This window comes from Callithrix jacchus, chromosome 10 (genome assembly GCF_049354715.1).
Source record: "Callithrix jacchus isolate 240 chromosome 10, calJac240_pri, whole genome shotgun sequence".
NCBI lineage: Eukaryota > Metazoa > Chordata > Mammalia > Primates > Cebidae > Callithrix > Callithrix jacchus.
The window spans coordinates 83,152,180-83,165,296 of record NC_133511.1 but is presented as its reverse complement, the minus strand read 5'-3'; the positions used below and the strand labels follow the sequence as shown (position 1 = coordinate 83,165,296).

At 36.6% G+C, this 13,117-nt stretch overlaps 1 protein-coding gene and 1 pseudogene across 3 annotated transcripts in view; both read left to right on the top strand.

Annotated features, from left to right (window-relative positions):
- The window catches only part of PIK3C2A (phosphatidylinositol-4-phosphate 3-kinase catalytic subunit type 2 alpha), a 121,686-nt gene that overhangs the window by 51,840 nt on the left and 56,729 nt on the right, over positions 1-13,117 (top strand). For all 3 annotated transcript variants that reach the window (XM_054241453.2, XM_002807318.6, XM_054241452.2), the window contains 5 exons: positions 5,300-5,457; positions 7,828-7,948; positions 8,689-8,800; positions 10,347-10,426; positions 10,553-10,616. In XM_054241453.2, the coding sequence (XP_054097428.1) occupies positions 5,300-5,457; positions 7,828-7,948; positions 8,689-8,800; positions 10,347-10,426; positions 10,553-10,616 (535 nt within the window). The remainder of the gene's footprint in view (positions 1-5,299; positions 5,458-7,827; positions 7,949-8,688; positions 8,801-10,346; positions 10,427-10,552; positions 10,617-13,117) is intronic.
- LOC100399953 (ribosomal protein L29 pseudogene) lies at positions 7,039-7,716 on the top strand (annotated as a pseudogene).

The following is a 13,117-nucleotide window of genomic DNA, read 5'->3' as shown; positions in this document are numbered from 1 at the left end:
GACAAACACATGTATAAAGTATTCTCAATCTTAAATGTGTCTAATATTCATTATAGATGAGGAAACTGAGACTCAGAGAAGTAACCTAACGAAGTTTACTTGGCTATTCAGTAATATCAATAATAGAACCAACTCTCTTTTGCTTCTGGTTAAGCATGCCCATTATAGCACTATATTAGTCATGATTTCTGTTACAAGTGTTAGAGACCCATCTTGACCTTAAAAAGGGTCATGTCTTGGTTCACAAATCCAAATAGCAAGAAGAGGAAGGATGGGGCAGAGTTCATTAACAGCAAGATTCAGGAATTCACTTGCTATAAATCATCCCTCCTTCCTTCGATTCTCCTTGTCCACTCCCTTTCCTTTCCTTCTCTTTCTTCGCTTTTCTTCCTGTGCCTTTCCTCCATGCAATTTAATGGTCTCAGTAGCAGAGACAAAAAAGAGTCCCCTTAGCTAGCCAGACAGGAAAATTTCACAGGAGAAAAGAGTGGAACAACAAATCTTGTGGCCAAGAGGATGAGAGATCTGTTATCTAAAAAAGGGAAGTAGATCACCACTGGGAGATTTTTTATCTGAATCCAGCATTGTCTTCAGTGTGGTCTACTTTAAGTATAGCAGGATTTGGGGTTCCCAGATCATTTTTGATTATTTTGAGTACATTATTTTAATGTTAAAGGACTTAATATTTAATGAGACTTTCTGGACCATTGATGATATTTTATTAAAACTCTGCCTTCCTTTATGTTACCTTTTAACCAACATTTCTTTTCTTCAGAATACCTTAGGAAAAAAAATATTATCTGTAGAGTCATTTTTTCTTGGCAAAGGTTACTCTCCCCAAACAGGCCTTGTATTTTTCTGTTAGGCCATGTTAAGTAACTACTACATTTAAGCTTTGCAAGTTGAAAAGTTAGGCTCTCTGAGACATACCTTTTTCTCCCATTTGAATCTTAGAGCTATTTATACAAACTATGCCACTAATTGAAAATGATTGTTTTTATTTACACGCACACACACACACACACACACACAAGCACACTTATGTGATATGAAACTACAAATGGACTAAAGAGAGAATGAGTTCTTTTTGTAATTTTATTTTCATTAGTAGACTATGATTGCAACAGATATTAGAACAGAAAGAAGTAGTACAGGTTTTTTGAAGCCATGTTCTGGAAACTTCTCTTGTTTCCCTGTGGTGACCTTGGAGATTGAGGTGAGATGTCCTTTGAGATTAGTGGCTCTGTTTTTTCTAATATGTTCATTTTGCAGGGGATTTTTAAAACAAGTATTGAGGTGGCCATGCATGGTGGCTCACACCTGTAGTCCCAGCACTTTGGGAAAACAAGTCAGGTGGATCACCTGAGGTCAGGAGTTCAAGACCAGCCTGGCCAACACAGTGAAACCCTGTCTCAACTAAAAATACAAAAAAATTAGCTGGGCATAGTGGCGGGTGCCTGTAATTGCAGCTACTTTGGGAGGCTGAGGCAGGAGGATCATTTGAACTCAGAAGGTAGAGGTTGCAGTGAGTTGAGATTGCACCATTGCACTCCAGCCTGGGTGACAAGAGCAAAACTCTGTCTCAAAAAAACTCAAGTATTAAGGCTTTTAATTGGAAAGCCAATTGTTTACTTTTTATATTCTTTATTCATTTAAATTCAGCTATGAAATTAGTGTCAGGCTGTCAGAATGATATTTGTTTATAGTTAAGGTAAAATATAAAGCAGACTTGGAATTTAGTGCCAGGTCTAGGTCTTGGTTTTTGTTGTTGTTGTTGTTGCTCATCTGTGAAATTAAAGAATTGGACTAGTGATTTCAAGGACCTTTTTCAGCTTAAGATTCTATAACATGTTGTTTCCTTTTTTTTTTCTTTTACACCTACCGTAATTGACAAAGCTTGCTATATCTTCTAGTTATAGGTGCTGAAAAATTTCTTTTTTTTTTTTTTTTTAAGGCAAAGTTTTGCTCTTGTCCCCAAGCCTGGAGTGCAGTGGTGTGATCCCAGTTCACTGCAACCTCCGCCTCCCGAGTTCAAGCGATTCTTCTGCCTCAGCCATCCGAGTAGCTAGGACTGCAGGCTTGTCCCACCACACCGAGAATTTTTTTGTATTTTTAGTAGAGATGTGGTTTCACCATGTTGGCCAGGCTGGTCTTGAACGCCTCACCTCAGGTGATCCTCCCACCTTGGCCTCACAAATTGCTGGCATTACAGGCGTGAGCCACCACACTGGGTCGAGAAAGTTCTTCTAATAGTATTAAATACCAGTAGAAGTTATTGCCACTTTATTTGTAGTCCTTTAGGATAAAATGAGAAACTCACACTATACCTGTCTTTCTGAATAGCTTTCTGGTCTCTTTTCTTCATATATATAATATTCATATATTCAATATATATAATATTTATATCCTATAATAGTATCTTGACCCCAAGAACTTCCTATATGTTTTGAAGGACTTCAGCTCTGCTTTTGGTTAATTTTATTCTAAAGAGTGCTGACTGTACTTTCCTATAGAATAGTGTTAATTCAGTTGAAATCTTTCAAAACCCTCATTTTTATCTGTTTTTATTTTCTGATTTTGCATGACTGATTATCTGTGCAGAATTTTAGTCTGATTGAGCACACAAAAGTAGAAAAATAAACCATAAAGGATTTTTCTTTTTCTTTGAGATGGAGTTTCACTCTTGTTGCCCAGGCTGGACTGCAATGGTGCTATCTGAGCTCACCGCAACCTCCGCCTCCCAGGTTCAAGCAATTCTCCTGCCTCAGCCTCCTGAGTAGCTGGGATTATAGGCATGTGCCACCATGCCTGGCTAATTTTGTATTTTTAGTAGAGATGGGGTTTCTCCATGTTGGTCAGGCTGGTCTTGAACTCCCGACCTCAGGTGATCTGCCCACCTCGGCCTCCCAAAGTGCTGGGATTTCAGACCTGAGCCACCATGACTGGCCTTTTTTTTTTTTTTGAGACAGAGTTTCACTCCCTCTCCCAGGCTAGAGTACGGTAGTGTAATCCTGGCTCACCACAACCTCTGCCTCCTGGGTTCAAGTGATTCTCCTTCCTCAGCGTCCTGAGTAGCCGGGATTAAATGACCATACTACCATGCCCAGCTAATTTTTTGTATTTTTAGTAGAGATGGGATTTCACCATGTTGCTCAGGCTGGTCTCAAACTCCTGACCTTGTGATCTACCTGCCTCGGCCTCCCAAAATTCTAGGATTACAGATGTGAGCCACCACACGTGGCTCCATAAAGGATTTTTGTTTTTGCATAGAGATACTGAATTTTGTGAACTGCAGAGCCATATTAAACAGATAAAGACTTTTATTTGAGTGACAGGAAAATAGAAATTTTAGAGAAAATAAATTAGAGTTTAAAAAAAGATACTCTTTATAAGTAGCTACTTAAGAACACCAAACTGTGTGTGGCTTAGAGGATCCATAAAAATACCTTATCTGGTCTTATTTAAAGTTAATAATTTACTCAGACAGCAGTTATTCATTTAATAATTTAATTTGATTTTGTAAGTTTAAACATTTTGTTACAAAAAAACCTCAATTGTAAGGAATGTTACATCTTAGGTGTTTTATGTTTTTTGTCAATTTTTATAAAGCAGACAAACCATGAGATTAGAAAGTCAATTTTATAGAAAAAGGAAATATACTAATTTTCTGGACCTGGTATCTTCCATGGTGCCAAGTAAATATAAAAAGGACTCATTATAAAAACATTTTTAAAGTTGTGATAAAATATACATAACAGAATTTACCATTTTGACTGTTTTTAAGTGTACAATTCAGTGACATATTTACATTCATATTGTTGTATAAAAGAAAGGACTTATATTTTAAGAAAGGGAAATGCAAAGCTAAGTTTTATCACTGGGATTTTTGTCTAATAAATTCTTGTCTGAGCTATCATCAAGAATTTCTGCTTTTACTTTTGTCATCCTTAAGGGTTTCTAAAAATTGAAAGCTTCTTAGATGTAAAAACATTCTCTAACATTTTGTACAATTAATTCTATGATTTGATGTGAGCATCTGTCTTAGTGTTTGTATTGCTATAAAGGAATACCTGAGTCTAAGAAAAGGTGTATTATATTTTTAATATTGGATCCTTTGTGTTGCTTAAGATTTCTGTGCAAAAGCCAGTTTTATTCCTTCACTAACTCATCTGTTTGACAAGGTTAAAGCACTTACCATGTACTAGGCACTGTTCTAAATGCTTTGTGAACTAAATTCACATAATTCTCACAACAGCCCTATCAGATATATGGTAGCATTACCCCCAGATTATAGAAGAAAAAACTGAAGCAACAAGGAAATTTAATAACTTTCATACGTTCACACAGCTAATAAGTAGTATATTCAGGATTCAAACGAAGGTAGTCTAGCTCTAGAGTCTGTGTACTAATGGTTACATTTGCTACCTCTCCAGAGCCTTTTTCTGTCAGCTCAAGCTGTTTTATTCTACTTCTGTGGCTTGATTATTTTAATCTCTAGAGAATCAAGTATACAATACTTCTAGCATTCATTCTATTCATAGCCCTATGAAAAGCAGATGGGAAGACTGGCACCTGTCTTCTAACCTCTAGAAAAAAGTCAGTTAAAAGAGCTCACAAGCATAAAGAAGTTATTAGATCTCTTTTTGTCTTATAACAGCATTGCTGGTTGGAGATGAGCAATACACCACATTCATGTATTTAATTTTAAACTGTGTTGCTCCTGTGAATACCTTCACAGGCAGTTCTTTCAATTCCCTAAGTTCTAGAGATCACTTTGAGGGAAGAAAGGTCTTATAGCATTGTAAAAAAACCCATTGTCTATATTTTGTTCATCATCTAGCAGCCAAAAATAACATTTGTAGGAAAAAGGACCTTAGAAGAAAAAAATTTTTAAGGCAACAAACGTTTTATCCTTTTGACCATTACAGTTTTAGATCTACATTGCCTATACAATAATTTAAAAGGTACCGTTTTTTGTAATTATACTGTGTGGCAAAAAAATTTGAAGCAGAAGACCTCATTTAATGCCGTTCATCCAAGCATGTACTTGGGTGGTGTTGATAATGTTATCAAAGAGATCCTGGCAGTAATCTCTTCCTTTTCCTTGGGTTTCTTTTATTTAAAAGGAAAATGCTGGTATTTGGAGTTTCAACGGGAGTTCATTCATTGCAGTTCATGATCTACTTTAGAGTTGGACAAAGACACAGAACTGAGTGGCTGTAAACATGTAAAGCCTTGTTCAGAGCCTTCAAATGAAGCTTTCTAAAAAAGAATTTAACTTCTTCTTTCTTGTGAACAGATTGAAGACCAAATTTCCATATACCAATCACCGCACAAATCCAGGCTATTTGTTAAGTCCAGTTACACTGCAAAGAAACATATGTGGAGAAAATGCTAGTGTGAAGGTCTCCATTGAAATTGAAGGATTTCAGCTACCAGTTACTTTTACCTGCGATGGTAGGTTTATAGTTTCCCAAGCCTCTTGTTTTGCTCTGTTGGGGGAAATGTTTAAAATATCAATATTATCATTCTTTTAATAAACCAATTTTGTTATCGTGTCTTTTTGGCATTCATATGGATAGTTTTCTGGTTAGAACTAATGGGGAAACAGGTTTCCTTTATAAATACATAATTCTCTGAAAAGTGCTAAGTAACTTTTGTTAATCAGTGGCTCTTGGCCCAAGACCCAGAAGCATTAGATAGAAAAACTCATTACAATATAATTTTTTATTTTTCTTCTTCATTTTATGACAGGAAGCATGTTTGCATATAAAGAACTGTCAGTGAAATTGAAATTCCAGATGTCTTGCTAGGTTTCTCTAAGGAGAAGATAATTCTCTTTTGGTTTAATTCTTTCTTCCAAAAATGGTATGAGTATCCTATCTAGAGATGTCTAAGTCTGTAGGATATTTTTTCTTAGTTTTAAAAACTAATTTTATTTCCTTGCAGAGTTTATTGTATTTCATAATGTATGTAATCTTAATGGGATTCCAGCTGAGGAATGAGATCCCTGTATTTCTACTGTACTTTGGCCTAAGAATTATGCCTTTTTTTTTTTTAATGGTTATGACTAGGAATGTGTCTAATATTCAGATACATTCTTTCCAGCTTTGTACTTTTGAAGGCTGGTTGAAAAAATATAAATCTGAAACAGAAAAACATTAGCTAACTGTAACAATTACTCTTTTAGTTGTTAAAGGAAAAGTTTTGTGGGTTGTTGTTGTTTTTTGAGAGAGTCTTACTCTTCTCACTCTGCCATCCAGGCTAGAGTGCAGTGGCTTGATCTTTGCTCACTGCAGTGAAGGTGACAGTTAGACCCCATCTCAAAAATATAGCCTACCTGCTGTATTTTTATTTTTCTTTGGAAAATTTGCCAGGCAAATGTCAAACATTTAAAATGGTGAATCTTTTTCTTATAATTTATTTTAAATCACTGTGTGCTGGATACTGCTAAATATCATCTGTGGGGGATTGGTTCCAGGACCTCCTTCAGATACCAAAATGCCAAGATGCTCAAATCCCTGATATAAAAGGCATAGTATTATCATATAATCGATGCAAATCCTCCTGTATACCTTATTTATTTTTGGTTTAATTTTTTAAATTTTCACTTGTATGGGTACATGGTAGGTGTACATACACACACACACATATATATTAATGGAGTACATGTGATCTTTTTTTAAAGCATCAAAGAAGGGTTAACTTGATGTTTTGATACAGGAATACAATATTAATACTCCCATATACTTTAAATCATCTCTAGTTATAATACCTAGTGCAATGTAAATATTTGCTGTACTTTATTGTTTAATGAATAATGACAAGGAAAAAAGTGTGTACGTGTTTGGTACAGGTGCACTTATTTTCTTTTCAAATGTGTTTTCCATGGTTGTTGAATCCACAGGTGCAGAACCCACATATATAGAGGGCCAACTGTATTAGGTTAAATAAAACATATTAAAATTAGTTTTACCTTTTTCCATTTACTTTTTTCAATGTGGCTATTAGAAAATTTGAAATTATAGTTCCGGTCCTAGGAGCTTCGGGAACCGCGGCTTGGGTGCAGACATGGCCAAGTCCAAGAACCACACCACACACAACCAGTCCCGAAAATGGCACAGAAATGGTATCAAGAAACCCCGATCACAAAGATACGAGTCTCTTAAGGGGGTGGACCCCAAGTTCCTGAGGAACATGCGCTTTGCCAAGAAGCACAACAAGAAGGGCCTAAAGAAGATGCAGGCCAACAATGCCAAGGCCATGAGTGCACGAGCTGAGGCCATCAAGGCCCTCGTAAAGCCCAAGGAGGTTAAGCCCAAGATCCCAAAGGGTGTCAGCCGCAAGCTCGATCGACTTGCCTACATTGCCCACCCCAAGCTTGGGAAGCGTGCTCGGGCACGCATTGCCAAGGGGCTCAGGCTCTGCCGGCCAAAGGTCAAGGTCAAGGCCAAGGCCAAGGATCAAACCAAGGCCCAGGCTTCAGCTCCAGTTTCAGTTCCAGCTCAGGCTCTCAAAGGTGCCCAGGCCCCTACAAAGGCTTCAGAATAGATATCTTTGTCTGCCAATGCGAGGACAGAAGGACTGGTGTAACTCCCCTGGGGCTGCCATCTGCATGGGGCTGGGGTCCTCCTGTGCTATTTGTACAAATAAACCTGAGGCAGGATTAAAAAAAAAAAAAAAAAAGAAAATTTGAAATTATAAATGTGGCCTACATTTGTGGATTGTATTATATTTCTATTGAATAGTGCTGTCTTAAATTATAAGTAATACAGTCTTGAATAAGTACATATGAGCAAGTGAGAATGATGACTAACTCTTTTACAGTGAGTTCTACTGTAGAAATTATTATAATGCAAGCGCTTTGCTGGGTACATGATGACTTGAATCAAGTAGATGTTGGCAGCTATGTTCTGAAAGTTTGCGGTCAAGAGGAAGTGCTGCAGAAGTAAGTTTATTTAACTACTGAGCAACATCTTTGGAAATTTCATTTTTAATGGTTTAATCTAGAAAAATTTCAACTTAAATTTATAATGCAGAAATACATTTGGTACTATTGAATTGATTTATTGAATCAGTAAACTTGTATTGAAATATACGATGTCTAAGATATCATGTCTAGGACAGTGGTGGGGCTTCAGAGATAAGTGAGACATTGTATTCCCTTAAGGAGCTTGTAGTTTTTACAGGAGGAATTGCAGGCAGTTGGTTAATAAGCGATGTAATGGGTTGTTCTTTCCATAAAGAGTCAATAGTCACATCATTATAGACTCTATTTTCCTTTTGCAGCATGCACTGTTACTTTATGCACAGTAGTCAGCTGTGATTTCCTTTTAGTTGCCTGAAATAATCATTGTATGAACCTTTTTCTTATCCAGGTAATTTATTATAGCTAGCATTTAGTCTAGTTGTTTTACAGATTTTATTCTCCTAGGCTTCTAGAAATACCCTGTCCCTATTTTTCTTACTTCCTTCTTCATCTTTGTCTTCATCTTCTTTCTTTTTTACATTGATTCTTCTTGTACAGAATAATTTCTCTGTTTAAATGCTCACACTTGATTTTAAGACTGTCTCTATATTTTACCATTCTCTTTAATTTCTGATGCAGGTGCAATTTCGATTTTACCCTCACCTTTATAATTTCTAATTTGAATAAAATAATAGTGAATAATTAATATATTTTAACAGTAATCATTGCCTTGGAAGTCATGAGCATATTCAAAACTGTCGAAAATGGGACACAGAAATTAGACTACAACTCTTGACCTACAATGCAATGTGTCAAAATCTGGCCCGAACAGTAAGTGTGTAACTTATAAACGAATTGCATTTGTTTGAATCTGAATAATTCTGGTAATTAGCCAATTTTCAACTTGTACATATTTCATGATTTCATGGTTGGAATGGGATGATGAACAGGAACCTGCTAGCAAATGAGGAGAGATTTTCAATCACGGAGGTTTAGGTAACATATTCCTCAGAGGTAGAGGCATATTTGAAAATCAAAGTGGAGAAATTAAAAGTTTGGTTTGTAATAGCTATACAAGAATGAAAACATGAGGGTGAGTTAAGGAAAAATGAGGAAGAAGGAAAAATTTTGAATACTAAATATGGGTCGGGGTTGAAAAGAAAATCCACATTGACCTTTGTACCAAACTGAGGAAAATAAATTATTCATCACAAAATGAAAACTAATTCTCTGTTTTAGAAGTTCAGTACTTCAGTAGGTGGATGCTCTTTTAAAAAAAAACAACAATGCTTTCAGTGCTTTTTTTTTTTTTTTTTTTTTGAGGTTAAAGCAAAATAGAATGCAGGAAATTTAGCCATTTTGTTTTACTCTTTGAACACTTGATGAACTTATAATTTAATTTTTAATCTCTAAAGAAAGTTATTCTTCATTTGGTAGAATTTTTGATGGAGAAATATCAGTGATGTCTACTTTCTTTTTTTCTTGAGTTTTGCTTTTATATTAGGCAGAATTTCTTTCAATTGGGTAAAGACTATTTCACAAAATTTAGTACATTTTGGCAGTCATTGGTAACATTTCTTTTCAGTTTCTTAAGGAATGATTTTTTTTTTCTTTTTTTGGAGTTAGAGTTTTCCTATGTTGCCCAGGCTGAAGTGCAATGGTGTGATCTTGGCTCACTGCAACCTCTGCCACCCAGGCTCAAGCAATTCTCATGCCTCAGCCTCTGGAGTAGCTGGAACTAGAGGCATGCACCAATCCACCAGCTAATTTTTTTTATTTTTGTATTTTTAGTAAAGACTGGTTTTCAGTGTGTTGGCCGGGCTGGTCTCAAACTCTTGGCCTCAAATGATTCGGCCTTCTGGGCCTCCCAAAGTGCTAGGATTATAGGCATGAGTCACTGCACCCGACCAGGAATGATGTGTTACTGACTACACTCGCATAATGTAGAATTATAGTAGAAGAGACGAGTACCTTGTTCATGACGAGTAGTGGGGGGAAAATTATCATTAGAAAAAATAATGTAGAATATTAAATGTCCTCTACCCCATTTGTTTTCTACCCCATATTCAGTTGGCTATCAGCCATAAAAGTGTTTTTAGCGCTCTATATATATAGAACAGAAGTAGTTTTTTCTCTAAAAGCTATTTATATATCTGAAACTAGACTTGAAAGCATTTATGTTTTCCATTTAGCATATTTTTTTCAGGATGTTGACTTATTTCTGAATCAGAAATAATATTTAATTCTGATAGAATTTTATCTTCAGTTCTCAGAAAAACACTGTAGTTTTGAGATTTTATCATATACTTAACTATATTTAGACAATAGAAAGACCAAAGAGTGGATTTGATTTTTTTGTGTATATGTGTTTGTTTAGACAGAAGATGATGAAACACCTGTGGATTTAAACAAGCACCTGTATCAAATAGAAAAACCTTACAGAGAAGTCATGACAAGGTATGTAATCTAAATTATTAATTGCAGGTTTTCAGACTTTGTTTTTGGATACAAATACTATTTTGGTGATTAAAACAATAATTTTGCATGTAGCATCCTTCAGCCACAATAACTTGTTTCTTTCAGACACCCTGTTGAAGAACTCTTAGATTCTTATCACAACCAAGTGGAACTAGCTCTTCAAATTGAAGTAAGTTTTAATTCACATTTTGGCATAATGACTTAAAGATTTTTGTTTCTTCTTTCTCTTAAACGCTAGTGTTGGCATTGAATTAAATATTTTAGAACTTTTAAGACTATATATATTTTTAATTTATAAAGAAAATGGGTTTAACTGACTTACAGTTCAGCATGACTGGAGGGCCTCAGGAAACTTACAATCATGGAGGAAGGCACCTCTTCATAGGGCAGTGAGAGAGAATGAGTGCTGAGCAAACAAGACCCCATATAAAACCATCAGATCTCATGAAAACTCACTCACTATCATGATAACAACACTGGGGAAACCACCCCCATGATTCAGTTATCTCCACCTGGTCCTGCCATTGACATGTGGGGATTACAATTCAAGGTGAGATTTGTTGGGGGGTGGGGGGACACAGAGCCAAACCATATCATTTTGCCCCTGACCCCTCCCAAATCTCATGTCCTAACATTTCAAAACACAATTATGTCCTTCCAGTAGTCTCCTAAGCGCTTACTTCATTCCAGCATTAACCCAAAAGTTCAAGTCCAGAGTCTCATCTGAGACAAGGCAAATTCCTTCCACCTATTAAGCCTATAAAATCAAAAGCAAGTTAGTTACTTCCTGTATACAAGAGCGGTACAGGCATGGGGTAAATACAGCCATTCCAAAGGGGAGAGATTGGCCAGAACCAACGGGCTATAGGCCCCGTGTGAGTCCGAAATCCAACAGGGCAGTCTTTAAAGCTTAAAGACTTTTTTTTTTTTGAGACTGAGTCTCCCTGTGTTGCTCAGGCTGGAGCACAGTGGCACGCTGCAACCTCTGCATCCTAGGTTCAAATAATTCTCCTGCCTCAGCCTCCTAAATAGCTGGGATTACAGGTATGTGCCACCACATGGCTAATTTTTGTATTTTTAGTAGAGATAGGTTTCACCATGTTGGCCAGGCTGCATTTTTAGTAGAGATGGGGTTTCACTGTGTTGGCCAGGCTGTTCTCAAACTCCTGACCTCAAGTGATCCGCCTGCTTTGACCATCCAAAGTACTGGGATTACAGGCATGAGCCACTGTGCCCAGCCAAAATATTCTCGACATTGATGTTCATTGTCAAACATTCTTGACACTGATGTTTCGTGTTTTGTTTTTGGACCTAACTGATCTCAAATTTTCTGTAATACTGAAGTTAACATGTTTATTGTCACTTCAGCTCTGTTATTAAGAAGAACTTTCAGTTCAATTCTAAAAGCATTTATTGGATGCTTACTATATGCTGAATACTAGAGTTATGAAAATGAATGAGCTAGTCCCCACCTATCAGGAACTTAAAAATTAGTGGTGAGGGATTTAAATAAAACTTCAATATAGTATAGCAAAATGTATTATAGAGGTATGCCTTGGAGTTCTTTGGGGGATCAAGGAAGGGCACCTTACCTAAGTTAAGGGTTCAAGGAAGGCCTCTTAGAAGGGGTGTTGCCTGAGCCAACCCTCTTATACAGTATGAGTTAGACAGAAGAAAATTTGGAAGGGTATATAAACAAAAGCAGATCGCTGTAATAGTTACATGGAAGTATAAGCAATTCTGTGATAGAGTACAAAGTATGAAATGTAGATTGGCAGATGACATTGGAGATAGCTATGTGATTATTATCCTTATCATCCATATTAAGGAATTTTGCTTTATCCGATAGGTCAGGAGACCATATCCATTCTACTTTCTAATTTGTAAATAAAAGAAAATTAACGAAACCACACCCCTGTTTTTTTGAGACAGATTCTCATCCTGTCACCCAGGCTGGAGTTCAGTGATCTGATCTTGACTCACTGTAATCTCTGCCTCCTGGGTTCAAATGATTCTCCGGCATCAGCCTCCCAAGTAGCTGAGATTACAGATGTGTGCCACCATGACTGACTAATTTTTCTGTTTTTGGTAGAGACAGGGTTTCACCATGTTGGACAAGGTGGTTTTGAACTGAACTCAAGTGATTCACTCACCTTGGCCTCCCAAAGTGCTGGAATTACAGAGGCAAGCCACTGCACCTGGCCCCATCCCGTTTTATTTTTACGTATTGTCTCTTGTCATTTACATTTGTGCTCCAACACTAGAGTTGAGTAGTTGGAACAGAGATCATATATTCTGCAAAACATAAGCTGTTACTGTTTGGCCCTGTACAGAAAAAGTTGGCTGACTCCTGCTTTAGCCACTTAAGTTGTTTTTAGCCTAGGGTGGGTTGGGTGAATTGTTGAGTCCTGTGCTCTGAAATCACTCTGGCTGTATTGTGGAAGTTAGATTTCAGGTTGGGATTGGTTTCAGAGAGACTATTTAAAAAGGTTCTTATAGTAGTCCAAGTGAAAGATAAAGAACATGGAGAAGTTAAAAAGGAGAGAACTGATTAACAATATTTAGGAAATAAAATTGAAAAGATTTTGATAGGTGATGAGATGTGAGAGAAGAGGAAAGAGTGTGAGTATAGGATGGCTTCCATGTTTTTATCTACTAGTACATTCTTAC